This window comes from Apaloderma vittatum, unplaced genomic scaffold (genome assembly GCF_000703405.1).
Source record: "Apaloderma vittatum isolate BGI_N311 unplaced genomic scaffold, ASM70340v1 scaffold2745, whole genome shotgun sequence".
In the NCBI taxonomy this organism is placed as follows: domain Eukaryota; kingdom Metazoa; phylum Chordata; class Aves; order Trogoniformes; family Trogonidae; genus Apaloderma; species Apaloderma vittatum.
In genome coordinates, this window is record NW_009715345.1 from 205197 (window position 1) to 231300 (window position 26104).

The 26104-nt window shown below is 40.8% G+C and overlaps 1 protein-coding gene across 1 annotated transcript in view; it reads left to right on the forward strand.

The window, feature by feature from the left end:
- DPP6 (dipeptidyl-peptidase 6) overlaps positions 1 to 26104 on the forward strand; it is a gene marked incomplete at both ends in the record, with an annotated part of 171808 nt that overhangs the window by 45889 nt on the left and 99815 nt on the right. The window contains 2 exons of the mRNA XM_009869089.1: positions 7705 to 7757; positions 25596 to 25677. Coding sequence (XP_009867391.1) covers positions 7705 to 7757; positions 25596 to 25677 — 135 coding nt within the window. The remainder of the gene's footprint in view (positions 1 to 7704; positions 7758 to 25595; positions 25678 to 26104) is intronic.

Genomic DNA, 26104 nt, shown 5'->3' on the forward strand with positions numbered 1-26104 from the left:
TTCAGTCTTAAATCGTTAAAAGCTTTGAAAAACAGAACCATGCAAAGACTCTTCTTGATGACCCACTGCCTCTTGTTTTCTTCCACTGTTCATCCATTGTACATATCATTTTATTCCCTTTCAAATCCACTGCTAAAATTTCTTCCCAGTTCTGGAGATAACTGATCGCTGATCTTTGATTTCCTACGACACTGGGTAGCAGTAGAACAGCTCCTTATTCACACCGATGTGGATGAGATGAGGCACTAACCCACTGGGTCTCTCTGAGATGTTGACTGCTTAGTGCCTCCAACATAAGAAGAACATGAACCTGTTGGAGACTTTGTCCATACGAGGACAGGCTGAGAGACACGAACCTGTTGGAGAGCTTGTCCATATGAGGACAGGCTGAGAGAGTTGGGGTTGTTCAGCCTGCAAGAGGCTCCAGAGAGACCTTATAGCAGCCTTCCAGTACTTAAAGGGGACTACAGGAAATAAGGGAAAGGACTCTTTATCAGGGTATGTAGTGGTAGGACGAGGGGTAATGGCTTCAAACTGAAATAGTGTAGATTTAGATTAGATATTAGGGATAAATTCTTTTCGTGGAGGTGTGAGGCACTGGCACAGGTTGCCCAGAGAAGTTGGGGATGCCTCATCCCTGGAAGTGTTCATGGACAGGTTGGACAGGGCTTTGAGCAACCTGGTCTAGTGGGAGGTGTCCCTGCCCATGGCTGGAGGGTTGGAACTAGATGATCTCTAAGGTCCTTTCCAACTCAAGCCATTTTATTATTCTTTGACTCTGTGATAGCATTGACCATGTCATTTCACCCAGGCACAGTTACGCTTCTGAGTCAGGAACCTCCCCTCCTCTTTCCAAGAAAAATGTTTTCCTCCCATAACTCAACTGTAATACCTGCAATCCCCAGGTATATATCCTTTTACCCAAACATTAATTTAAGTTACTTCCTCTGGAATACATAGAATTACAGCAAAGACATGCAGTTGCCAAATGCTCTGTATGTTGACTGAACCAGAGAAACCTTCTCTTAGCCCCTTTCCTACTCAAGCCTATTTCCCCCTGTCTCTGCCCTTTCCTGAGCAATCCCCAACCATGCTCTGTGTTCACTTTCTGTGGCTGCGGCTGATCAGCTGAATTCAGTGCAGTGGTAAGAGCATCCCAGATCAGGTGTTTGAGAACAGCTGCGGGGGATTTTGGCTGCCAGCGGAAGCAATGCACAGGAAATGCCTGTTGATAGCATTTCATTACGGTTTTCCTAATTTATCAGAGGCACAAAGAGAACTGAGCAATGCTCCTTGGAGGACTGTAGAAACAGGTTGGCACACACCATGAGACTGTATTAGAGGTACATTACTTGGGAAGTGATAAAGTGTAAAGGGATAATTCACTGTAGAGACAAAAAAGAACTTGCTGGCTCAGAAGGAAACAAAATAGGTCAGTATCACAACAAATTTGAAAGATGAGAATGTTGAAGAGACCTCAGATCCTGTGGCTTTCTTGATGTTTGGTTCTTGCAAGCAATCAAGCTTCAGTGGGCGCAGGGTACAAAATGCCAGTATGGATTTGGGTGTGGGTTTTTCTGGTTTTTTAAGTTTTTTTTATTTGATGGCACAAAAAGAATGGACAGCATGCAGTTTTTTCAGATAGTCTAATTCCAGGCTGGTTACTATGGAGTGCCTATTAGCAATAAAATGGTGATAATGCTTTACTAAAATAGTTGAGCTGGGGATAATACCGCTGACCAGTTTGTCACCACTGACAGAGAAAAAATGAGAAGACCATTACCTCTTTGCCCACAAACTGCCTCAGCCAGAGGTAACCCCTTGTGCTCGAAATCACAAATACATGAGAGAAATTGAACAAAACATTACATAGAATTTTGTGGCTGGTTACAGGAATGGATTTTTCATCCTTTTGGAGGGCTAGTTCAACACATAATGGGAAAAGAGATTTCTTCTCAACAGATTAGAAGGGTTCAAGTTATTAATCAATTTTCACGTTGTACAGCCCTAACAAAATGAATGGTATCATGAAAAATTTCAATCGAGGCAAATGATGTTGACTCATTAAGTGAAAATTTAGTCTTTGATGTTGACTTTCATCAAAAAAAAGAAAATTCTGCAAACAGGTACAGTGACCTGCCTTAATTCTCCACAGAATACCATAAGGAAGTATGGCGGGGAAGTATTTTTAGTCAGACAAATTATCCTATCCTCTACTTGGAAGTTTTGTACAAATGATATAGTTCCTCTGTGAAGATAACTCAGTATTTGCTCCCTGGTGACTGACCAATAGGAGAATCAGTGTGACAGTGTGATAGTGACTTGGATCATCCTTTACCGTGCACGCTCTCTGCACATCGTAGAAGGGAACCCAACCTCTGGCTCATGTTTGCCTATGATTTTCCTTCCTAACTTGTTTCCCCTCCTCGCTTTCACACCTTTCATAGATAACAGGGTACCAAGTACATGAGCTGTTTCCGATGCAATGCAGCGGCCTTCCTGCATTCTATTTTATTCTCTTTTCCCTCTTAATTTGTCAACTTCAGAGCCTGGTTAAATATCAGAGATATTAAAGGCCAAATGGCAAATCATCTTTTACCTGCATGTTTTGCATCACGGCATGAGTTACTGTTTAAGGGTGCCAGAACAATTTTGGAAGGTGGATTATGTAGTTATGTCAAATGTTTGGAATTATTCAATCGCTTTGACATTCATATGTGCGTTTGGGGATTTGTCTGCTCATAGCACAAGTAGCAAAATGGGCTATATAATCTACTTCCAGGAAATGGCTTTTTAGAGACTTTTCATAGGAAACCCTTTTAATGGATCTGGCAGCTCCTGTTCCACTGGCCACTTGTGCTGTATTTTTACTGTCTTACTATAGAATATCAAAGGAAATAGATTATAAAGATAACTTAGGTCTGTTAAGAATCCTGAAGGGATCTATTATTTGGAGATATACTTTATAGATACAGAATAAAAAGTGATTCCTTTTACCCAGGTAACTACTGAGTGCTTTATGATTAATTACATTAAAATATATTCCTGCTTTTTCAGACTTTAGCCAACTGTAGTACAGTTCTACTTCTGACTATTATTTCAAGTGTTCATTTTTATTTTGGGGTATTGGGGTGACTGTTTGGATGAAATGTATGATTCCTGAAAAAGAATGACACCAAATACAAGAAGTTTTGTATTTTGCCTTGCAAACTGCTTTGTAACACAGCTTGCATTTCTGCTCTGTCTTGTAGCTGTTCCCTTCCAAAACTCTAAATTTTATGGGATTTTTTGTGATTTTTCTTGATAATTCTTTAATGTAAATAACACTACTGCATGAAGGACCAGGTGGCTTTATGGAGTCATTTAGAAAATGGATGCAAAGGATGTTTTATTCCTGTATTTATCAATCAAGTAATAATCATGAGCTCATGGCAGCCAGTCCACCTGCGTTTAATCTCAGATCCACAAGCTGTTTAATATGCTGAGTGGTAAGACCCTAAATTAGCAGTTTAGATACAACGGCCTGTTGGAAGATGAGAGGATTGGGCTGATTTGGGTAGTCTTCTTCTAAGGGCTTTTCCACCCCTTCTTTGTTTGTCAAACTCATTGAGAGAAAGTCTGCATGTGCCTCTTGTTTGTATCGATTCAGCACCTTGTCATACGAACACAAAATAAAGCCTTTTGATAAATACTGAATGCTGGAGGTACTGTATGGTATCAGCCCGTGAAGTGTGACAGAAATTGGCATAGAAGATGGGAGCATAAACAAAACTCTACCTTTTTTTTTTTTTGGGGTGACGCTAGTGTTAAATCCCCAATAGGTAATGTAGTCTTTCATACAAGCCCAAATATGCTGAAAACATATTTGCCAATCTCCTAGAAATTTCCCTAATTTCTATCTAAAACCTTTTTCTAATCCTTTTGAGTTGCACAGGCAGTCCCAAACTGAAAATAATGGTGGCAATTCAAACTTTTAACAAGAAGTTAATGAAGACAAAGCTTGTGTCTGTGGGACAAACCAGGTGAGAAGTAAGGAGGTAAACCAGGATCCTGCCTCTCTTTTTGGACTTATGTCAAGTCTTTGTGCGGTTCTTTTGGACCAAGAACAAGATCTATAAATTCTAATTCAAAATATATGAATAGTCACAATGAATAAATGAGTCCAAGTCCATTCTATTCTTAAATAATAAATATTATCTGTTTAAGTAAGCCCTGCTGGACTAGGACCTCTATCCTTGGGGACAAACAAGTGTTTTGAAGGAGATGTTACTCTACTGTTCACACCATACTTTGCAGTGATGTGGCACAGAAATTGCTTCTTGCATTTTTTTTTTCTGTAGCTTGTAGGAACCACAGTTAATTTGTTATTTTGGAATTTGGTGGCGAGGAAGAGACAGATGCTCTTCTCTGCTGCTGTGTGTGCTGCAAGTGTTTGCATTTCCACTGTTGTCTGGTCAGGTTGTGGTTTCTTTGGCTGATTACATAAATGACTTCACAACAAAATGCTGTCATATATAATTAGTCCTGTACTTCTCTGAATTTTGCAGAGATAATTACCTTTCCAGGACTTAAGTGGAAACAGGCAGATCCATCTCTTGGACCCTTTATGATTTCAGTGTAAACATGGACATGTTGCAGAGCATAACGTAGATTGAAAGTAAGCAAGGTCTGTGCGGTTGGTAACCTGGGATGAGAAGCCCAGTGGGAGAGGGTTTTTGGCGCAGTAGTTTTGGTATAATGACTTTTTTACAGCACTCATTGGTGGCATGGGAGCTTTTATGACGTGATTTGGGTAAAACCTCAGAACCTTTCAGAGCAGTCTCAAACCTTTTCTGATTTATGATGATGGGATGACTTGGCACACAGGGTCTGCAGAGCAAAATGCTTGCCAAAAACTCTGCTACCTGCAAATACACCTCTCTACTGAGAGAAGCTGTGTGCTTCTGAGATCCAGCCAAAAAGTCAGGGCTGAGAGCATCCAATCAGTGCAATGACTTTTTCCACACCCCTTGGATAGAGAAGGGGAACACTGTGAGTTAATACAGTTATTTTCATTGTCATAGCCTCAGAAACAGTGAGATTAAATGACATGAATACTAATTTTTAAGCACTGTCCAGTCTCTGAATCTTTAGCTTTGGATTTCAGAAGAATGGTCATCTCTTTCCTGCATTTTTCCCTGCTGTGGGCTTTTCCTACTGGTAAGTGAATAGCCTAATTCAGCTTGACACCAGCAGAAATTGATATCAATATACCTGAGATTCACCTTGCTGGAAGAGTCTACATGTATCTGAATGCCTAAAAGGAAATATGATTTTGGGATGTCCTTGTAATGAATTGCACAGAGGAGGAAGGGAATCACATTGGTCTGGCATCACTCTGTGTGTCATTGGTAGAAATCTGATGCTTGCACCATTATGGTGGTACCATTTTTTTAGGGGGTTTGTGCAGTAGTGTAAGGATTTAGTGTTTGGATTCAAACTATAACAGAGAAGTTTGTTGTAATATCTACAGGATGATGTGTCTTGTGTTTATCTGCCTCTATAGTAAGCGGCCAAAAGATGAAGCCTGTTATAGACACCACTTTGCAGGCGCACCTCGATAGTGACAGGTCATTTAGGAAGAAGTTCGTCACCATGAGGGTGGTGAGACACTGGCACAGGTTGCCTGGAGAGGTGGTGGAAGCCCCATCCCTGGGAGTTTTTAAGGCCAGGCTGGATGGGGCTCTGAGCAGCCTGATCTAGTGGGGGATGTCCCTGCCCATGGCGAAGGGTTGGAACTAGATGATCTTTAAGGTCCCTTCCAACTCTAACAATTGTATGATTCTATGATTCTTTGCCTACTTGTCTGTGATGCCAGCGATGTGTGTGGGATGGCCACTACTGAGGCTGGCAGAACTATCCAGGACATCTCATAGTCTTTTGGCATAAGTAGAAAAAAAAAAAATAATTGCGCAAAAGCAGAAATAACTAGGAAAAATAATTTTGTTCAGACAAACCTGGTTAGTGAAGCAGGTATTTAAGAAGTTCCTTCTTTGTCCTGTGGGACAGGATACTTTATGAGATCTACTGGAAAGCAACATTCAAATTTAACAATTTCTTTGAACTCACAGGTCCTATATGTCACTATTGCAGGTTTTATGGATACAGTGGAAAACTGCACAATTGCAATTTGAAAAACAATACATGGGATACACTATTACAAAACCAAGTGATTCCCAGAATGTACCGGTACAAACTACAAGTACACTAGATATTAATCCCTTAATCACAATCTTAAAGGATGCCAAAAAACACATGTATGTTTCTTAATCACTTACCCTTTCCCTCAGGTAAGGTTTCTCAGATCCCGAGGGAAAGTATCCTTGTCTGAGGTCTTGAACAAGGGGGGAAAGTTCTCCTACAGTCCAGCTATATCATTGGAAAAACATCCCATAAGGATGGGATGGGGGTGGGCGGAAGTATGCCTGAGGAAACTGGACTATGTGGAATGTTTATCTTTGATGGCGTGATGGGATTTCCTCTTATCTTTCCATGTGTGAGGTTTGTGTCTGAGCACCCTACTCGTTTTGCTAACTCTGTGATGTCTAGTACACAAATGGTCTACTAAGCCAGATTAAAATGTCTCAGGAATAGTTAGTGATTGAAATGAGACTTCAGACAAAATGTTTTATTGTTTGGGTTTCATTTCCAATCAGATTTCAGTCCTTTGTTCCCTCTTTAGTTACCTTAGATAACTCAGATCTGGGTCATTTTTCACTCTCCCCTTCCCTGTCCTCCCCCACCTCACCCCAAATTAACACCTCCCTACATCTTCCTTTTGTTCATCAAAAGGTGTTCCTTGGCTATCCAGACAGTGACTTAAAGATTTTAGTAGAAGTCAAAAGAATTATTGTTAGGAGATTTATGTATTTATATGTTTTGTAGCTTGCAGCAACAGGGCAGTGCCCTGAATCTTGTGTTGCTCAACATTGCTCACCTTGGGCAAGCACAGAGCACTGTTAGGGGTTGCGTTGTCACTAACAGAAAATCCCCAACTCTCCAATTGTTGACCTTGACTCTGGTATTATTATTTACTATTTCAAAAATAAGTAATAAACTCTCCCTTCTGAGAGGCCCTGCTACGCAAGCTGACAAGCTCCTCCCCAAGAGTGCAACTTGATACGAAGATGCAGAAACAAATGTGAGATCAGCTTTATGCCCTGAGTCGATACAGTTTTATTTGCTGACTGACAGAGGTCTTGCAACCAGCTCTGAGATCACCCAGCAGCGCTCTCTGTTTTACTTCTGTAGGAAGAAAGCAAAAAAAATATGCATTATATCCCAGTTTTGTCTAGTTATGATGATGGAGAATGTCTCCAGCTGACCAAGGTGTCCTCATTAATGATTGTTCTATATTTAGCCCTAGCAGGGACCGTGTGCCCTCAGTTTAATCAAAGACCTGGTAGTCATGGTAACGACATAGAGCATCTGGATGTGTACGATTTGCCAAACACTGTAATAAAGTGCAGGATGAAAAGAACACAGAACAGCGTTAGGTGAATTAATGTATTGTTCTTTTCTGCTACAGATTTTGAAGTGTTCATAGGAGCTCCCTATCCATAAATACTAGATTGTTTTTGCAGAAAAAGAACCCTATTAACATAGGTGACAATTACTAATCTCTCTTTTTTTTTGATTGTTTTGTTTCTTTGTTTTGTTTTACAGGTGTATCAGCACTCATATACGGCATATTATGTCCTCAGCAAAATACCTCATGGGTAAGCAATTTTTCAATATCTTCATTTTAAAAGTCAGCCATTAAGAATTCTGCAAAATAATGTGTATTGTAACAAATGGTTTCCTGTGACAGCCCTTTGCAATGCTCTGACTTTCAGCTGCAGCATCCACTGAGCTGTGTGCTGCACAAAAGATGACATAGTCTGGAAACAGGAGAGCTCAGCTTCCCAAGAGAGTTGAACTACATGAATTTCATATTCCAGTTTTTGGCTAGAATACAGATGTGTTGGTGTCTGGCTGAGAGCTGCAGTTGGCCACTCACCAGAGCTATGTCAAACGATCTATCCAGGGGTGTTTATTCCCTTAAATTTGGTCGGAATTGAGGCATTGTCCTTCAGTCTGGCATCCCTTGGCAGATTCCCTTGACATAAATGCCTTCTCTAGCATCCCATCTGAAGGCAGATAGGCCAGCAGCCTGTCCCCATGATCCTGATGCTACTTAGAAACATGCACTCACAATTAAATTGATGCTACAAGCCTTCAGGTTTATAGATTATTTCTTCAGAGAGTGTGAGGTGAGTACAGACAAACAAGAATGCCACGCAGGATTTACATAGCATTTTTAAACTTAATGGAAGCATATTACTTTACCTAAAGCATGTAGTGTGAAAGGGTATCCATCATCACAAATAATAAAATTCTGTCACGCAATGCCTCTTCATTTAAGGTCTTCCTGTCCACTGGAGTTCCTGAGGTAGGCTTAGTGTTTAACACAGGTAGTAATTAGCTTGAGGGGATCCTTCTTTAGCTTTCATTAGTTGCAATTTTTTAAATCTTCCTTTCTCAATGTTGTCTTTGTGGTGCTGCAGGTTACCTGTGGCTCCAACTCCATCATCCTGCAGCTCATCTCGCCTGTCTTGTTTCTCTAAAGTCTAGCCAAGAGTTTCTACCTACTTTTCACTTAGAAGATATTTCTCTTTTATTATACTTCAGGGACTGGCCCAATTACTCAGGAATTGGATGCCACCATACCAGTAAAACACATGTAGGCAGCGTGTGATGATACGTGGTGTTTCACAGTGACATTTCCATAGCACCATAAGTTGCACAGCAAAATTCCTCAAGTCATTGTCAGTAAATACAAAGCTAAAAGCCAGGAAGCTGATGCTAGGTTGTGCATTTTAACTATCATATTGATTATAACTGAGCAGGAAAAGGGACAATATGGTTGTGCCCTGCCATTTCTGTAGCACATTGCACATGACTGGTTTCAGTATTGCTATGTTTCTTCACTAAGTTGTCATTTCTGTATTTTATGGCTAAACAGGCAGTAGATGTTTTGAGTCCTTGCAATAGTTGGCAAAACCTGCAAAGTTAAAAATAATTCACCAGGTTTATACACAGGGTCACCAGATAACGCAGGCCAAAAAGGCTCTTTCAAGGCCCGACCTCCTGCTCAAAGCAGGCTACTCAGAGCTTTATCCAGCTGCATTTTGGAAATCTGCAGGGATGAGGACTGCACAGTCTTGCTGGGCAACCTGTCCCACTGCCTGTCTGTCTTCACGGGGAGAAAGTTTCTCAATACATCAAGTCCGAACCTCCTCTTTCCATTTATACCCACTCTCTCTCACCCATACCACCATATTAAAAGGATTACTGTGTCTTTGGAAAACACTGTGTCGAGTCCCAAAGTCATGTTGATTTCTGCATCCATGGGACAGGTGCTGCCCCAGAGAGAAGGCAGAGCCTGGCAATGCCTTGCGTGCTCCATGCTGCCGACCCATTTTTGTAGGCAGCTCCCACTACAGCTGAGTACCATGGTTTAGCAGCCTTTCTCCTGGACTGTCCTTGATAAACCCCAGTGTTTTAAGACTGAAATGTTATTTTAAGGGCAAAAGTCATAGAAGTCAGACATTGCAAAATCTACATTCCTGAAGCCCACGCTCTTCTTTCCAATCCAGTTTCTTTGGTACAGTAACCAGTAGGTTTAACAATAGAGAAGTACAGATCCAATGGCAAGATATAGAAGTGTTCAAGATCAGGGTGGAACTGAATGATCTCAAAGGTCTCTTCCATCACAAACCATTTTATGATTCTCTGATTATGATATAAACATGTCTCTCAAAATATTTTGCCCATTAAAATACTAATTATATTCAGGTATTCCTGAAGGCTCTGTCTCAGCACATTTGTCCACCTAAAAAACCCCACCCCAAAACAACAGAAAAAAAAAAAAACCAAAACAAAAATCTCACTACTGACAACAAAAAAGCTGAAATAACTTTCTTTGGCTTCTACCTAGCAACAGAGAAACAGTACTTCGTACCAAAAATCCGCACTAGAGACATATGTTTTAAAATCTCTGAGCCCTGGAGCATGTGAAGCCTACTTCTCTCAACTTGTATTTTGTTACTGACTCACCACAAAAAATCATGAGCTCAAGGTCAGGTTATTTCCATGTATGGCTGGAACATGGAGATTAGGAGATTTCTCACCATCATCCTATCAAAGCTGTGGTGTCCCAGTCTGACATGCTCCAGACTCCTTCAATCTCTTTCCTTCCCTGCCTCAATCTTGTCTTTGTTTTCGCTTTGATTTTTTTTATGATTTTACTGTATTTATTTGGTTTTTGAAAGTTCCATCCTTGTGGCAGTATATCTGAAATTATCTTGTGGGCTGAAAGGGTTTTCAGCAACAGCATGAACACACAGTATGCGCACACAGGCTTTGTCTCTGCAGTAAATTTGGCTAAGAGCAGCATTTAACTGACAGCACAGTTCTATTCCAGACAAAACAAAGGCGGAAAAAAAATAGAAGTCTAATGCATATATGTATTAGAAATGCTAAAAATTAACAATACAGCAGTCAAGTCAGTTTGCTACTACTGCGTGATCTTTCTTCATCCCTGATGATGAGCTCCTTGCTCCCTCCAGCTTTGGCTGTATTGAACACACTCAGCTGTGCTCTCCATGTTGGGCTGAGCAATGTTGCAGGCATTTGGAGGGTCGGATGTGTCAGAGGAGAAGTATCCAGTATGACGGGAAGTTTTGGAAAGTAAGAGAGTGCCAGAAGGCATGCAGATGTGTCAAGCGTTTTCTTCCTCACAGCATAGAATTGTAGAATCATTTAGGTTGGAAAAGGGTTTAAGATCATTGAGTTCAACCATTAACTGAGCAATCCCAGGTCCATGTCCCTAAGCATCACACCTTTTAAATACCTTTAGAGGTGGTGACTCGACTACATCCCTGGGCAGCCTTTTCCAACAGTATGATACAGGGATGGATCAAGAGACTGCTGGCAGGAGGAGGGTTGGAAGGGTTGCTGCATTTCATGTTGGTGGAGGTATGGGTTACCAAGTAGTTTAAGCTATAGGTACCTATACAGGCATAGCAAACCATATGGTACAGTAACAATGGCATTGATCTTTTAGGTGGTCGTAGTGCATGGCAGTGATGGAAAGGGTGGCACATGACTGTTTCCCTAAAACATGGGCATTTATCATTGTTTTGGAATTCTGTGTGTGTTTTAGGGTGGTGCAAGAAGAGAGAGGATGGGGCAGCAGGTAAACATGATGTAACAGGTGGTGAAATACATTGCCTGAAAATAGAGCCACTGTTCAGTGAAGGGGTGAAAAATCTCTTCATCACATATTTCATATATGATACAGGAATATTTCTCTGATTGATGTGTGTGGATGAAGATTGTTGAGGGCAGGACCAAAGACATTGGCACAGCACAAGGTTCAGTTCAGTTCGACATTCCAGGTCCTTTGGTGATGACAAAATTTGCAACCCACAGGCAGTGCCCTTGCCCTGCACCTGATAACACAAGTGACAAAAGCCTTTGGCAGCGAACAACAACTCCTTTTCCATTTCTACAAACTGTTTTCATGCATTAGTCTTCTTCTGCAAGCAGGCACCAGCTTTACACCCCATGGATGTGTGCCAGTGGCACCTCAGCACACCTCCAACTCAGCAGCCAGTGCAGTGACTGCTGGTGAACAAACCCACTGCTCTCTGCAGTCCCCCTCCTGCTCGTTTGACACTCACTCCTGGAAACAGGCTGTGAAACTGGGGTGTTCCCTGTGCCCTTTCTACCTTGTTCCTCATCCTCGACTACAGTCTGCCTCATCAGGAAGGCCAGAGAGTTTAGGCTTTGCATCCACTCATGCCCATGCAACACCCCTGCTGATACTCACTAATAAGGAAGCCAATTAATCTAATCTGTTGCATCACTTCTTAAATAAAGTGACATTAATCTGCCAGCGTAAATTGCTTTTAAAATGGAAGTATCTAATTATTTTTGCCATGTTCTGCAGACTTTCCTGTTTCAGGCAGTGTCTGAAGTCAAAAGAGGCTCATGCTAGCATTTTCTAGATTTCACTCTGAGCTCTCTGTAAGTTTGACAAGCCAATCTTGCCATGTCCTTAGCACGTGCATTTCCAAACTGTATTTTCTACAAGGTGCAGGAGTGCAACATTTTTCTGTAAAAGCTGTCGTGGAAATAAACTCCCCACATAAGGAGCAGCAGCACAATTTGGCTCTCTGTAGACCAACTAATATATGACCATGACACAGACTCAAAGGATATTATTTTAAAGTTAAAATAAGCCAAGGCAGAAGAAAGATTTAATTAACTGCACAGATTTAATTTCTCCTTTTTTTTTTTTTTTTTAATTTCAGTCTTCTCACAGCCTCTTGGTAAACCCAAGAGTAGCAACACTCTTGCCACATTTCCCTAATGTTTTCGAGACCCTTGGTTTTCTATTTTCTGCGGTTCCCTTTTCGCTGGCCAAGGTGTGCAGGGAGATTGTGTTCAGCTCGGTTTTCCTGCGTGTCTCCCATTTCTCTCTAGCCCTTTCCCCGCTCCACCTCCCAAAATGCGAGGTGCTGGCACCGGGTGCCATCTAGTGGATCCAGCCTCCCCTCCCGCTGCTCCTGGTAGGAACATATTCCCCTCTGCTTACAGCTGTCGGCGTTATAAATATTTTTCGCAAAGCTCCTCCGATAACCCCGCAGTTGTGCTTGCCGCAGTGCAATTGTCAGCTAGCTGGAATTTATAGCTACTGTGATAGCATCTGCAGGGCTAGATCGTATCAGAGAATCACAGAATGTTCAGGGTTGGAACGGACCTCTAGAGATCATCTCGTCCAACCCCCCTGCCAGAGCAGGATTCCCTAGGGCAGCCACACAGGAACGCATCCAGGTGGGCTTTGAAAGTCTCCAGAGCAGGAGACTCCACAACCTCTCTGGGCAGCCTGTGCCAGGGCTCTGTCAGCCTCACAGTAAAGAACTTTCTCCTCATGTTGAGGTGAAACTTCCTATGTTCCAACTTAAACCCATTATTGGGGGCCGGTTAGCTCAGTTGATTAGAGCGTGGTGCTCATAACACAAAGGTCGTGGGTTCGATCCCCGTTCAGTCCCCATGTGTTGCCTGATCTAGTTGAGAGGCATCCCTGCCCGTGACAGGGAGGTTGGATTAAATGATCTCTAAGGTCCCTTCCAGCCAAGGCCATTCTATGATTCTATGATGCTATGATTTCTTGTTCTATTGCTGGGCACCACTGAAAAGAGATTGTCCCTTTCCTCTTGACACTCACCCTCAGATATTTATACATGTTAATAAGATCCCCTCTCAGCTGTCTCCTTTCAAGGGTAAACAGCCCCAGTTCTCAGTCTCTCCTCACAGGAGAGATGTTCAAGTCCCTTAATCGCCCTCGTAGCTCTCCATTGGACTCTCTCAAGTAGATCCCTGTCTCTCTTGAATTGGGGAGCCTAAAACTGGACACAGTATTCCAGGTGTAGTCTCAGCAGGGCAGAGCAGAGGGGCAGGAGAACCTCCCTAGACCTGCTGGACACACTTTTCTTAATGCACCCCAGGATCCCATTGGCTCTCTTGGCCACAAGGGCACATCGCTGTCCCATGGACAACTCACTGTCCACTAGGACTCCACGGTCTTTCTCCATGGGGCTGCTTTTCAGCAGGTCAACCCCTAATCTGTGGAACAGGGAGCTGTTGTGCAAGGTGCTGGACCGCAAATACCACATACAGTTATTTCTTAATGGTATTTTTCCTAACTTTGGAAAATAAGAAGTTAGCAATACAGTGTAGGCAACAACCTACTGCCTATGTTTAGTCCATATTGGGGGCTCAGCTATAGCATTGTTTTATCACCTCATGACCCCTCTCCAGCTGAGAAGACAGATCAAGAAAGGAGGACACCCACGAGTTGAAGTGAGAACGGATTTAATAAAACAGCAAAGCTAGCGTTAGTATTAATGCCAATATACAAAGTTGTAGTCAGCCCAGTGAATGTAGAGCAACCACTCTAAAAGGGAAAACAGAACTCGGGAGCAGGGATGGCAACCCTTGAGAGGAAGATAAGGAGAAGAAGGAACCCTGTCCTCAACAAACTTCACCTTTTATAATGAGCATGATATTTTTTGGACCGGAATACACCTATGAGCCAGCTTGGGTCTGCTGTCCTGGCTTTTGCCCCTCCCAGCTTAAGCTCCAGACTGACTGGACACTGCTGTAACAGCCTGCATACGTAGCTGGCCTGGGATTCCATCCCAGCACAACCAGGACACCTACTTAGGTAATCCAGCCGCTGAAACTTATTTTATTCCTTTATAGATTTTAATAATGTTGCTTTTATGGAGTCTGGTATGGGTGATATTAGTCAGTCACATCCTTCACTGAAATAAGTGGAAAAGCTTTGTTCAGGGTTTTTGTGGTTGGGCCGTGACTGACCAGAGTATTCCCCTAACCTTGTTGCAGGATTTCCCTTACCAGTATTAAGGTCATTTCACACCAGTGCATGCTGCTGGAACCACTGGTTTAATCTGGCACTGCAAGTCCTAAGCAATCTCTAGTTTTGTATTGATATCCAAGGAGGTACCTCTGTCTTTAACTTTTTGCTGTGGTCTACAGAAATGTTACACCTTTTTGACAGTTCTGTGTTGTGTTTGCATTCCCCAAAACAAAGCCCGACATAAACAATACATTTCCTCAGACCTCCTAGTGCTCATCCAGAACCATTTCCCTTTGAGCACAGCAGAGCGACAGGGATTAGTGCTGACCCCCTCGTATGAGCTCTCAGCATGGTGTTAGTACATCCAGCTGGAGCATGGCAGGGAGGGCTTCCAGATATGCTTATAGGGATCAGTGAGAAAATCACCACTCCTCATTGACTTAATGTATTGGAAGGAGGGAACTCTACGCAGTTATTCCTAAGCAGAATCCATATTTCTTCCAAAACGTATATGGTGTAGTAAGAGGAACATGGGAAGTAGATCACAGGAGCAATTGCAGACCTGAGCTCAGCTCTTTCTGCCTACACTGCTGAGGGTCTGTAAAATACTGCACACATCCCTCACGCTGAAATCCCAGTACCTTCAAGATAAGTCCCATGAGTGGAGTGAATGCAAAATACACGTTGGAGATCCACAGAAGTGACAACAGGAGGAGGAACTGAGCCCATGCTTCACTGTGGGTAAATTTTCAACGTGATGTCTGTAGATCTCTCTACATAGCTCTTACTAAGGTACCTGTCTCCTTCTTTTATACAAGTTACTGGCAGGAAAGACGTTTAAATAATTAAATAAAAGTTAATAAGATTTGTCCATACTCTAATGTGTATTATTTTGAAAGATAACAAAGTTTTCTTTGCACATGCTCCTGTTTCCACGTTCAGAGTAAAAGGAGAATGCATTTCATTATTTAAAGTCATGGTTAAAAAAACTTCAGAGAACAGGCTCTGCTGGCCGTCCATTTGACCAAGGCTGCTCTGTTCTGTTTTATTTTGTTATGACCTGTTGGGCTTATTCTCTGTAGCAGTAAAGGAACCTCCTGTGCCTCAGTGTCCCCATCTGCAAAGGGAACAGAGAAATACTACTTACTCAACAGAATAGATATGTGATAATTACTGTGGAGAGTGCTGCATAATTTCACTCTTCAACATTTATAAACTTGTACTGGAGCCCACATTTTATTTTAAGAGGAAAAGGTACTGTAATTAATGGAATCTATTTTCAGCCAATTAAATTTTACTTAGAGGAGCTGATTATTTTCCCCAACACTGATAAGTAGAGGCTGAAATAAACTCGTATAAAAAGGTATGTAAAACCAAATAACAAAGTGAAATTGGTTAAAAACGTAGAAAAATGTATTCTGCGGTTTGTGAAGAATCTGCTATTGCTACTTCTCTCTCCTCCCTCTTTACCAATTATCATTTCATAGTTTTTATAATCTTTTTGAGATTGTTTATACAGTTAATTAAGGTACCTCTGCTGCATAGTGTTGTAGCTTTTATGCCAGGCTATAAATAATAACATCCTCATGGTGTGATAGGCTTTTTCAATTGTATTTTGACAACAGAAGACTGGCCCTTGGAATAGTTAAACCTGATAGCTTGATTGTGGTGACCTTAAATCCTCTGAAGGGGATAGGAACATTTCAACTGGATTTACTGGCATTTGGCTCCAGCCCTGATGGAGCTGTTGGGCTTCTTGCTTTTTATAATCGACTGAAACACCACTGGAACAGTGGTTAAATCACACGTCGCCTTATTGCTTGTGAATACATTTTGTACTTCTTTAAAAAGAAAGAGCCAGGACTGTATTAAGCAAAGCCATTGTTTGAGCATCACTCACTTCCAAAGCGGTGGCAGGTTGAAAGCAGCTCAGGCTCGGAAGGCAGTCCAGGCAGGACTCTTGGCTGTGCTGGTGGGAGCAAATCCACTTCAGCAGCTCCACGCTGTATCATTTCCTCAGGGGATTTGCCACGTGCTCTCTCATATTGGTCACCACATAGCACTTTTTTCTGTGCAATGTTCCTTTCCTGTGTAGGCAAAGCAATTCTTAACCACATGCTTCTCTATTCCAGCATCACTTGTGATGTGGGTGGACACCTTAGAAACCATGTGCAGGGATAATAATAATGAATAGTCCCCTAATGTGAGGATTTGATATTTAGAATTACAATAATGACTGCTGAGACTTTTAAAAAAAAGAAATCTTGGGTAATTAGTAGTTAGATGCAGATGTTGGCAGTTTAGCAGAGAAAAGCCCAGCAACCAGCCTCCCTATGTTACAGAAAAGGTCAATAACTTATAGCTCATCAAGGAAAAAAGGAAGAAAAGGAAAGAAGAAAGCTTTGAAGCAAATGATCCCACAGTGTTTGTCTGAGGCAGCACCCCCTGAAGTGGAAGCAGGGCTTCTATTAAATTCTATTTTTGAACAAAATGTGCTTTACTGGTGAGAAACTTATCTGGATTTGGTAATGTTTGTGTGTCTCGGTGTGAATGAACCTCCCGCAGTCCCCAGACTGTGGTCAACCTCCAAACGCCATCACAGGGTACATGCACATCCCAGCACAGATCACTGCCAAAACTTGGCCCGCTGGCATGGGTTTTCATCCTTATTCATACTCGGCAAGTTTGAGTTACTACATAGAGTTTTCACAAAAAAAGGGAAAATGTATAAAATGACAGTGCATAGAACCAAATGAGCAGCCTGTACAATTGCTCTTTCCACACATCTTCCCAGAAATAAAATTGTTCTGTAGGTGGATTTCCATTGTGAGAATTGGGATTTTTTTTGTTTGTTTGTATTTTTGTTCTGATGTTCAAGGTTCTGTGGGGTTTTCCACTAAAATAGGAACAAGAAACACACATTTCCCCATGGAGACACACTTAAGCCTGAGCCGTGATCATCTGATGCTGTGGCTGGGGGATAAACTCTTCCAGCCTGTTTAAACTCTCAGTGAGCCGTTGCCTGATTATACCGCACAAAGAATGTGCACTGCATGTTACAAAACACATATTCAATTTTGGTGGGCACCTGAAAAGAAGCCACTTTGAGGACCAAACCTGCAAGATTATGGGCATTTCCTCACTGTCATGTGGTTTAATAGGGCCTGGCCTCAGGTTATACAATGAGGGCTACATAGGGACCTGTGCCTGGTCGCTGAAGACTATTTAATGATCTATGTCGCATCTCTAAGGAATTTGTATTGATCTGTGCCATAACACTTGTGTGTCTCAGTGGTGTTCTGGGTTTCCCTTTCATCCCTACTACATCATTCTGTGACTACTTAACAGATAGGCACTAAGCAAATTTGATATTCTGAAAAACTCTTTTTATCCCAAAAATAGGCATCCTGCCCCCTTGGGTAGCATGGGATATGTGGAGGAAAGGGATGGGGAAATTGAGGAAATGCAAGAAGGGAGCTTTAGGTGGAGAGAGGATGCTACAGCAAAGGCTTTCCTTGTAACCTCTAAGAAAGTCTCTTTATGGAAACAGTGATATAATCCCAGGCTGATAGCCCAGACTGTGTCACACCAGCCCTGATGTCTCTTCAGCTCTTATCCTAATTCTACAAATTGAGGAGATAAAGCAGGAATAGAAAAGGTTTTTTCCATATCGCACATAAGAAACAGACAGAGGAATGAAAGGACCGTATGCAGAATTGTCAAGGTAGAATTACACTCCGTTTCGAACAGGAGCATCTCCTCTTGCATGTGTACTTGAGGTTTATACGTCTCTGTTACGGGGCAGAAGTGCAGGGCTGGAGTTGTATTTTAGTCCTTTAAATAAGGCGAGTATTTTACAATCCACTTTTAAACTGAAATCAGGCTAGTTGTGGTATTGCTTAAAAGTGATTAAACAACTGCTGATAAAAAATGGAAATAATGGCTCTACTAAGTTTATGACTCTTTTATTTTAACTGTTGAGCACATGGTCTATATGGAGAGAGGCTGTTTGGAAGAGTATTGTGTTTTAATATTCCTGAGAACCTACGCATAAACCTCTGAGATGTCTTTGCCCTGTTGACATGAGAAGAAATAAGATTTGCTCAAAGACACTTAGTTTTCAAAAAGCTACGGAGAACACTGAGTCATTTTTGTTTTGTCTGAAACCCAGTAACACAAAATATTAGATTAGCTTAGAGCACAAACCCAAGAATCAATCTCATGTCCCAATTAAAAGTGTGACCTAGTGTCCAGTGAAGTCATATTGTAACGAGACACTTCTGCTGTCTCTGGTTACTACCAATTCGAAGCTGTATCTCATATTGTGTTCTAATAATCCCATATTGCTCTCTACAGGCATCACATCATGGCCCTGTATTTTTATTAGGATTTGGATGTCAGGCAAGGTCAGCTGGATGAAAAATGCTAAGGTTTCATCACAAATAACCTTTTCTGGAGACTGGCAGAGTTGCTCTGAAGAACCATGTACATTCATCCCAGGCTGATTATTATAGAGATCTTCCCAGATTATTCTTGAACATTGCAGTGCTTATTAGGTTGTTCCTCTTTGACCTGTCTATTTTGTGCCGATATTTTGGATAGCTGATTTTCGGATAGGTGTGATTCTCAGTAGCCTTCTTTATAGCATTCCAGTATTTAGACTTTTTTTTTTTTTTTTAATGCCTCTGTTGTAGATAAATAGACTTGAAATCCTGGTAAATCCTGTGCCTTACCTCATGCCTTGATTAGTTCTGAGATCAAAGCTGGCTGAGAAACCTCTGTAGAGTAAGAGAAAATTACATGAGTAAGAGAAAATTACTTTGAGGTGGTTGTATTTATCACCTGAATGCTATCACCTCTCATTGCCTCTTTAGGGGACAAAATATGGCTTCGGGAACAAAAGTTCTTCTAAAAAAGTGCAGTAAATAGTCACTCTGTCGTCTGTGATTTAGAGGGGTCAAACGAGAAACATGATAATGTCATAATTTTAAAAGTAATGCTGCCAGTATCTACAGACCATTTCCACTCTTTGCTTATTCAGGGAAAACTAGAGATTTTGATCAATGGCTTGTGGTCCTCCAGCCTGCATTAGCATTGCTCCTTGCCGTGTACCAGTTTTTGAAGCCTTTTTTCACCAGTTTTTGTAGACCATCACTAGGAAGGCAAGCTGTGCTGTCATTTTACATAATTCCTAATGGAAGTTGGTAGCTCCTTTTCTGGCAAATGATTGATTTTAAAGTGGTATTAGTATTGTGTGAGAGTTTGCAGGCCCGGAGCCAAATACTACATTGATGGATGCTTTATGGATACAGGCAGGCTATCATCAAAAAAGACCTCTCTGAGCTCATATTGTTGGCGTGAATCTGACTGGATTGCCAAATTAGGGACAACTGTTCTAGATTCCCCTGCTTTTGTCTTTTATGCTCTAAATCCATAGAATTCATTGATCTTGGATGAAATGGTTGAGGAACTCAGTTGTTCTTAAGAATAGCTGAACGATCTGATGACATGGACTGAAATTCATACATTCAAGCTGCTTTCATTGCCTCCTACTTTTGTTCGCTGAAACATGCTGTAAGGAAAATACATGTAGGTGTGCGTATGTGCATCAAATATTTAATAGTGGATGAACCTAGATGAATGGAAAGCCTTCCTTATATATTTAAGCACTTTTATTAGAATTCCTGGATTCCTGCATCTTCTGACAGTCTGATTTCCTGATTATCTGTTCTCACAATTCTTCGATTCCCATTTGTATTATATTTTATTCTGTCTCCCTGTGAGTCTCTGCAGGGCTATATATCTCCTGGGAAGCAATTTTCTTAATGGCACCTATCTTTTCTTCCTAGTGAACACTGAAGTGAACAAGTCATTTAATTGCTTAAGGCTGCATTTTTGCTTCTCAAGACACGGAATTTCCATTGCTTGGAAATCTTCCTCTCTTTCAAGTCCTTATCTAAGGTTCTTTGTACATTTATGAACACATATGGTTTACGTGCTTTTACTTCTATTTGCAAATTTTTTTCCAGTGCACTTTTTTCTTAGCATGCAGCAAAACCTAAAAATATCATGTTTTCTGTTCTTTATAACCATTCCAGATTTCTCTATATGGTGGTTTATATCTTTTTGCTTTCCTTCTTTCTAAGGAGAAAGAAATCTCTCTAAGCTGGTGTCTGATTTTATGCTATTAGAAGGAAGCATGAAGACACTAAGTTTTGGTGCTGAGACAGTTTAGTTAGATATAATTTTTACAATTAACCATGAAAAAGGCTTAAAGTACTGTTAGCTGAAGTGCTTAGGACTGTTGTCTTTCAAAATATTCAGTGCTGGCTTGATGCAAATAACAAGAGAGAATATTTCTGCCTTCCTTACGCTTTTTGTTTACTATCTTAATTTTTTCAACTTCTTTACGTATACTGTTAAAATCTTAATATGCTTTCCATATTTTCCAAAATTAAGCAAGGAATTCAAAGTTTTTCTTAAGAGTTCACTCCAGCTCATATACATGGTTATTTGTTTAGAGAATATACATGTCAAGAGTAGCTTTTAGTGTAAATTGTATTTTTACTGCGCATTGGTGGCAAGTGCAAAGAATTTCCATATAAATCTGATTGTTCTGTACTTACAAATTAAATTAAAATTTATTAAGACAGACCCTAGAAATACCATATTCCAGGCTTTTGACTGCTTTTTTCACTTTCAAACTTTTTCAGTCTGGCATTCAAAATATTTTTCTTGAAGTAAAAGAGCTTCTCCCTCAATTCCAGTGGAAAGTTTCTATTGTTTTTTTAAATTGCTTTTGAAGAACTCGATGTAGAACACTTTGTCATTTTTGTGCTCCAGGGAAGACGTAGTACCATGAAGTCTCTGAGGGAAACTGAACCTCAGAATGGAGAAAATATCAGAAGAGGGAACACATAGATATGAAAATTTCAGCAAAAAAAAATACAATGTCTTTAAAACTAATTCCTCATTAATCATGGTGATTTTTAAGGTCAAAACCAGTCAACCTGATATGACTGATAAGTTTGTTTTATTCTACATATATGTTCTGAGCTAAATTATAAGCAAAAATTTGACAGACAGCACACTATTTGCACTAAGGAATTTTCTTTATTCAGAAATTTAAGAGGAGACTGTTTGGCAAAAAAATTCATCTAAATGAGCAAATTTCACAATTTACTACTTCATTAATGTTTTTTTGAACATTGTGCTGAAATCATGCCTGTGTCTGGAGCAATTTAACAGCCTCCGGTCCAGACAATGTCATCTTAATGTGAAAGAGTTTATGTAGCATCTGCTCCATCTTCTATCTGGCCTAAAATAACATTACTATTCCCTTCTTTCCTGGACTTTAAAATCAATCATTTTAAGAGATGGAAGAAATAATAGTAACTCTTTAATAAGGCCTTGACATTTCTTTGCCTGGAAATGAAGAGTAAGGTTCTTTTCCATAAGGAAATAGTGAAAGTGGTGTGAGGATGCAGTGAAACTAGTTCATCATGCCAACCACTAACAGGAGATACGCAGATTGCCTTCAGAGCAGTCCATTTCCAAGCCAGCATCCTGCACAAATGAGCTCACAAGGGGAAGGCTCAGATCCAAACAAGCCCTAATTATGAGGTTTTGTGAGGAGCACTGGCACTTTGGAGAGGCTGAGATGACCTGTGATATTGATTGATTCAAGAAAAAATACAGAGGCATTTTAAGCAGGTTGTTTTGGAGGAGAAGCAAGGGTGTAGCTATGGAGGACTATAGCTTATCAGCAATAACACACTTCCCAGAAGGAGCTGACTGGCATGAGATTCCATTTATGGAGCACTTGGAAAATGGGTGAGTGCTCCTGGGATATGACTCCCTTAAGGGATTTTTACCAAGGAGAGATGAAGGTCCAGAATAATATGAGATAATTGGAAATGTGTTTTGATAGCTACTTTCTGAATGGGGTTTTCAGCTGGAGAGTCACTAAGACCTTTCCTGGTAGAGAGTTGTGGCCATCTTGCCTGCAGCAGCTGTGAAGATAAATCCTCCTCCTCTCTCTATACATGATATAATGGGTTTGTAAAGGGGTTGTTTGGGACTTCCAGGGAGGGAGTCCACATGTATACCACTGCAGACCATGCATCCAACATAGCCCAAGTAAGTGTGTGGCAATAAGGTCTTTACCGGTAGGGTACACAAATGGGTGAAATCCATATTCATGCCACCTTCAGGCATTCTGACAGCCTGGTCTGCCCTGGCCACTGCCAATACTGCCCGTCTCAGTAATTCCTCGGCAGTGAGGGTTGTCTTCTCAATCCTCTTGCACATGGCACTGAAGTTTCCTGCAGGTGTGGGAGTGAATATTGCTACTGTAGGGAAGATTAATTTCTTTGGAAGAGATGAGGAACAAGCCATAAGCTACCAAGAGGAAAATATCCACCTCTCAGGAGTGTTTGTGGAAGGAACTGGGATCTTAGACTGCCTTCATAGCCTGTGTTAGAAAAAGATAACTCACAGCATGAGGATGGATGCCTGGCAGTGGTTTACATCACAACCTGGACATGTATGCTGTTACGTGCTGAATATAAAGGAAACTAGTAACTAAATTTGTAAATCACGTAACTCCAGACAATATGCAATTCCATCAGTCAGCCTATCTACCCACATATTTATCAAAAGGTTTCAAGGCGAACAAACAAGATTTTGCTACAAAAGTTTTCTAGAAATTCTGAACAACATAAGAAGGAACTCAGGAGATGCAATTCTATTTTTATTCAGCCATATCAGAGAAAAGGAAGAAGACTTTGCTTTTCATCTACAGCAGAGCTTTTTGCCAGTACTGAAATGGAATGCTTTTCCTTCCACCTTATTAACTACCAAAGCTGGTTTGTGCAGCATCTCTCATTGCGTTGGAATTTTCCTCTTCTAAAAGATTATGCAGTGAGCAGAACTGACAGGACTTGTCTGGGCTCTTGTCTGAGTTATTGGCTGTAATTGGTATGCCTGCCCCTTAGCTCCACCTGTGTTATCTGAAGCATTACAGGTTTGAATTCTTGCGGTTTGTGTAATCCTTTTATTTAGTGATGATATTTTGCTCTCTGTTTATCATATCTTGCTCCTCTTCTCTCCATGGGTGAAAACAAACCCCAAGAAGTAGATAGTTCTTCTGACAAATAGCAAAGTACTTTTTGTGTATGTGTTTCCCCCTAAGAGGTTTTGATTTGATTCACTATTTTTCTCTCTTGTACTCAAATGTTACTCTCTGATAAGATAATCAAGATAGCTAACTAAAGAGATTGAGTCTTAACAGGAATAGCTGATTTGAAACTTAAGTAGCTAGTGCACACCAGCTTGAAAAGATCCGGAAGTTGTATGGCTAGTCCTCTTACTGGAATGGGAATTGTGTGTTTGCTATTAGTAGGTGTTCAGTATGAGAGTTATGTGTTCTCTTTACCTAGACTTTAGACAAATGACTTCAGACTATCTAGAAAGACACCTTCCGGTTAAAAAAACATGAGAAGAAAAGAGATAACTTCACTGGCAGCAGTTGTGGATGACACTTTGCCTGTAGTGCCCAAAGCTACCCGAGCACCCTGCAGTACACTCAGACTTGAAGAGTCAGTGCCTTAACAAACCACTCTTGCCCCTCCACGATCATAATGGATCTTGTCTCCATCAAACCTGTCATCTTGAGCACTTTAATTTTAAGCAGCTCCATGGACCTCTTCCCAGGGGCCTTGCAGACATTATGGGTTATGGTTTGGAACCACTGATACACACCTTCCGTCAGAAGTTGCTGTTCCAGCTGCAGAAGTTACCGAAAGGGAGAAACTACAGCCATCAGTGTCTTCATCGAGGGTCTGCCCTGGTTCTAGCTGGGCTTTGAACAGGAGTTCACAGGGAAAGTTTTTTTTTTTTTCACGTTGGAAAAACTGCACAAGGTCAATTTCTAAACATTCCTCTTGGTGCTTTCTTAGACTTGCTGTGACAGCCCCAGCACAGCAGGATTCTGCAGCCAAGGAAGTTCTTGCCTGGAAGGGCAGAGCCGGAGTGTAACTGTGGTACAGCACCAGGTCACAAAACAGGCAATAAAGAGAATTCAGTTAGTGGCTAATTATTGCATTCAGTCTTGCTCTGTTTTGAAAATATCATCTGGAAAACATTGCCTTTAATGAAGAAATAAACTCCTTACAAGAAGAGAATGCCTTTTGTCGAAAAGATAGGCAAGCCTTGGCTCTTCTCTCTGGTTTTGAGCTATGTTGGCCTCCAACTGCTTTGTTATTCCTATCTGTAGACCAGTGATGATAATACCCTTACTTTTTGAGAGCAGTTTGAGATCTACTAATGAGCTGTACTGTATACAGGCTTTATTAGTGTTCTTGTTTGTAGATACGACTATACAGAATTTTATATGTGACTTCAGAATATGTAATGTAATTATTTGTGCTGAGTATAAATACAGTCAAGGCAATGCTGTCTGAGCTGTGATAAAATGACATTATGTTGCTCTGACATTTACCAAAAAGCCTCTGTTTTCTGTATGGCATTTGCTACGTCTCACTGATTTCTGCTACAAAATGAAGGTAATAGATGAAAGAACAAGAAAAGCATTTTGATTTTATTTTCTAAAATATGAGATATTTGGCATTAATAGGAGCTTTTCCCTTCAAAGCCAGGCTCCGTATCAGTTTTTATACAGTTGCTAAACTTTGCTACTGTCATGTTCAAATGAAAATTATTAGGCAGAAAAGCCATGGGGTGAAGGAGATGATATTATATTTTTGTTGTAAAAGTATGATTCAAAAATACAATTATTGTTTGTTCTTTGGAGGCATCATCAGTGTTGATAAATACAATTACACTGTTTGCCATCCCTTGACTAATTCTTAAGGCTTAGGCAAGTCAGCACTGGAACTAATGTGTTTAACTTCATATTAATAAGGAAAAGAAATTGTCAGTTAAATATTTGATCTTACTAATGTGTGCTAGTGGTAAAGAAAAAATACTGAAATCTGGCACTAAATATTAGAAGATTCCAGCTGAAAGACACTTTACGAGGTTATGGTGGATTTCCAAAGCAGGTGTACACTAGCTTAAATAAAGGCATTTCTGAAGCTGAAATCTTATTTTTCTCTTTTTGCAGGGATCCCCAGAATTTGTATCCCCCTGAGGTCAGCAATGCAAAGCTTCAGTACGCTGGTTGGGGTCCAAAAGGGCAACAGCTGGTAAGAGAAAGAACAAGTGTGCAAATGAATTTAGAGACCATGCTGCTATTGTTTGGAAGTAAAGACAGAATAATTATTGATTAGTTTTGTGAAGCCTCTGTGGTAGCCTCTAGCATCTTTATGGGGATTGTTTTATCATGCAATTTATTTATAAAATTCCTAAGTATCTACATTCACTGCAAAGTAATTGTGCCTAAAAATGCAGAGAAAGAACACTTTATGCAAGCTCTTTCAGAGGATGCACCTGCTTCTCCCAGTGTTGGACAGGGGACAGATCACAGACATAATAGACAGTACGATTCAGTTAGCATATCATTGCTTCACAAGGGTATGTTCAAACTTGCAAACTTGGCACTAGGTATATTTTAGTATTAACAGCCCTGTTTGGAGAAGGCCTCTCTCCAGAACAGAGTTCCCCTGAATTTGC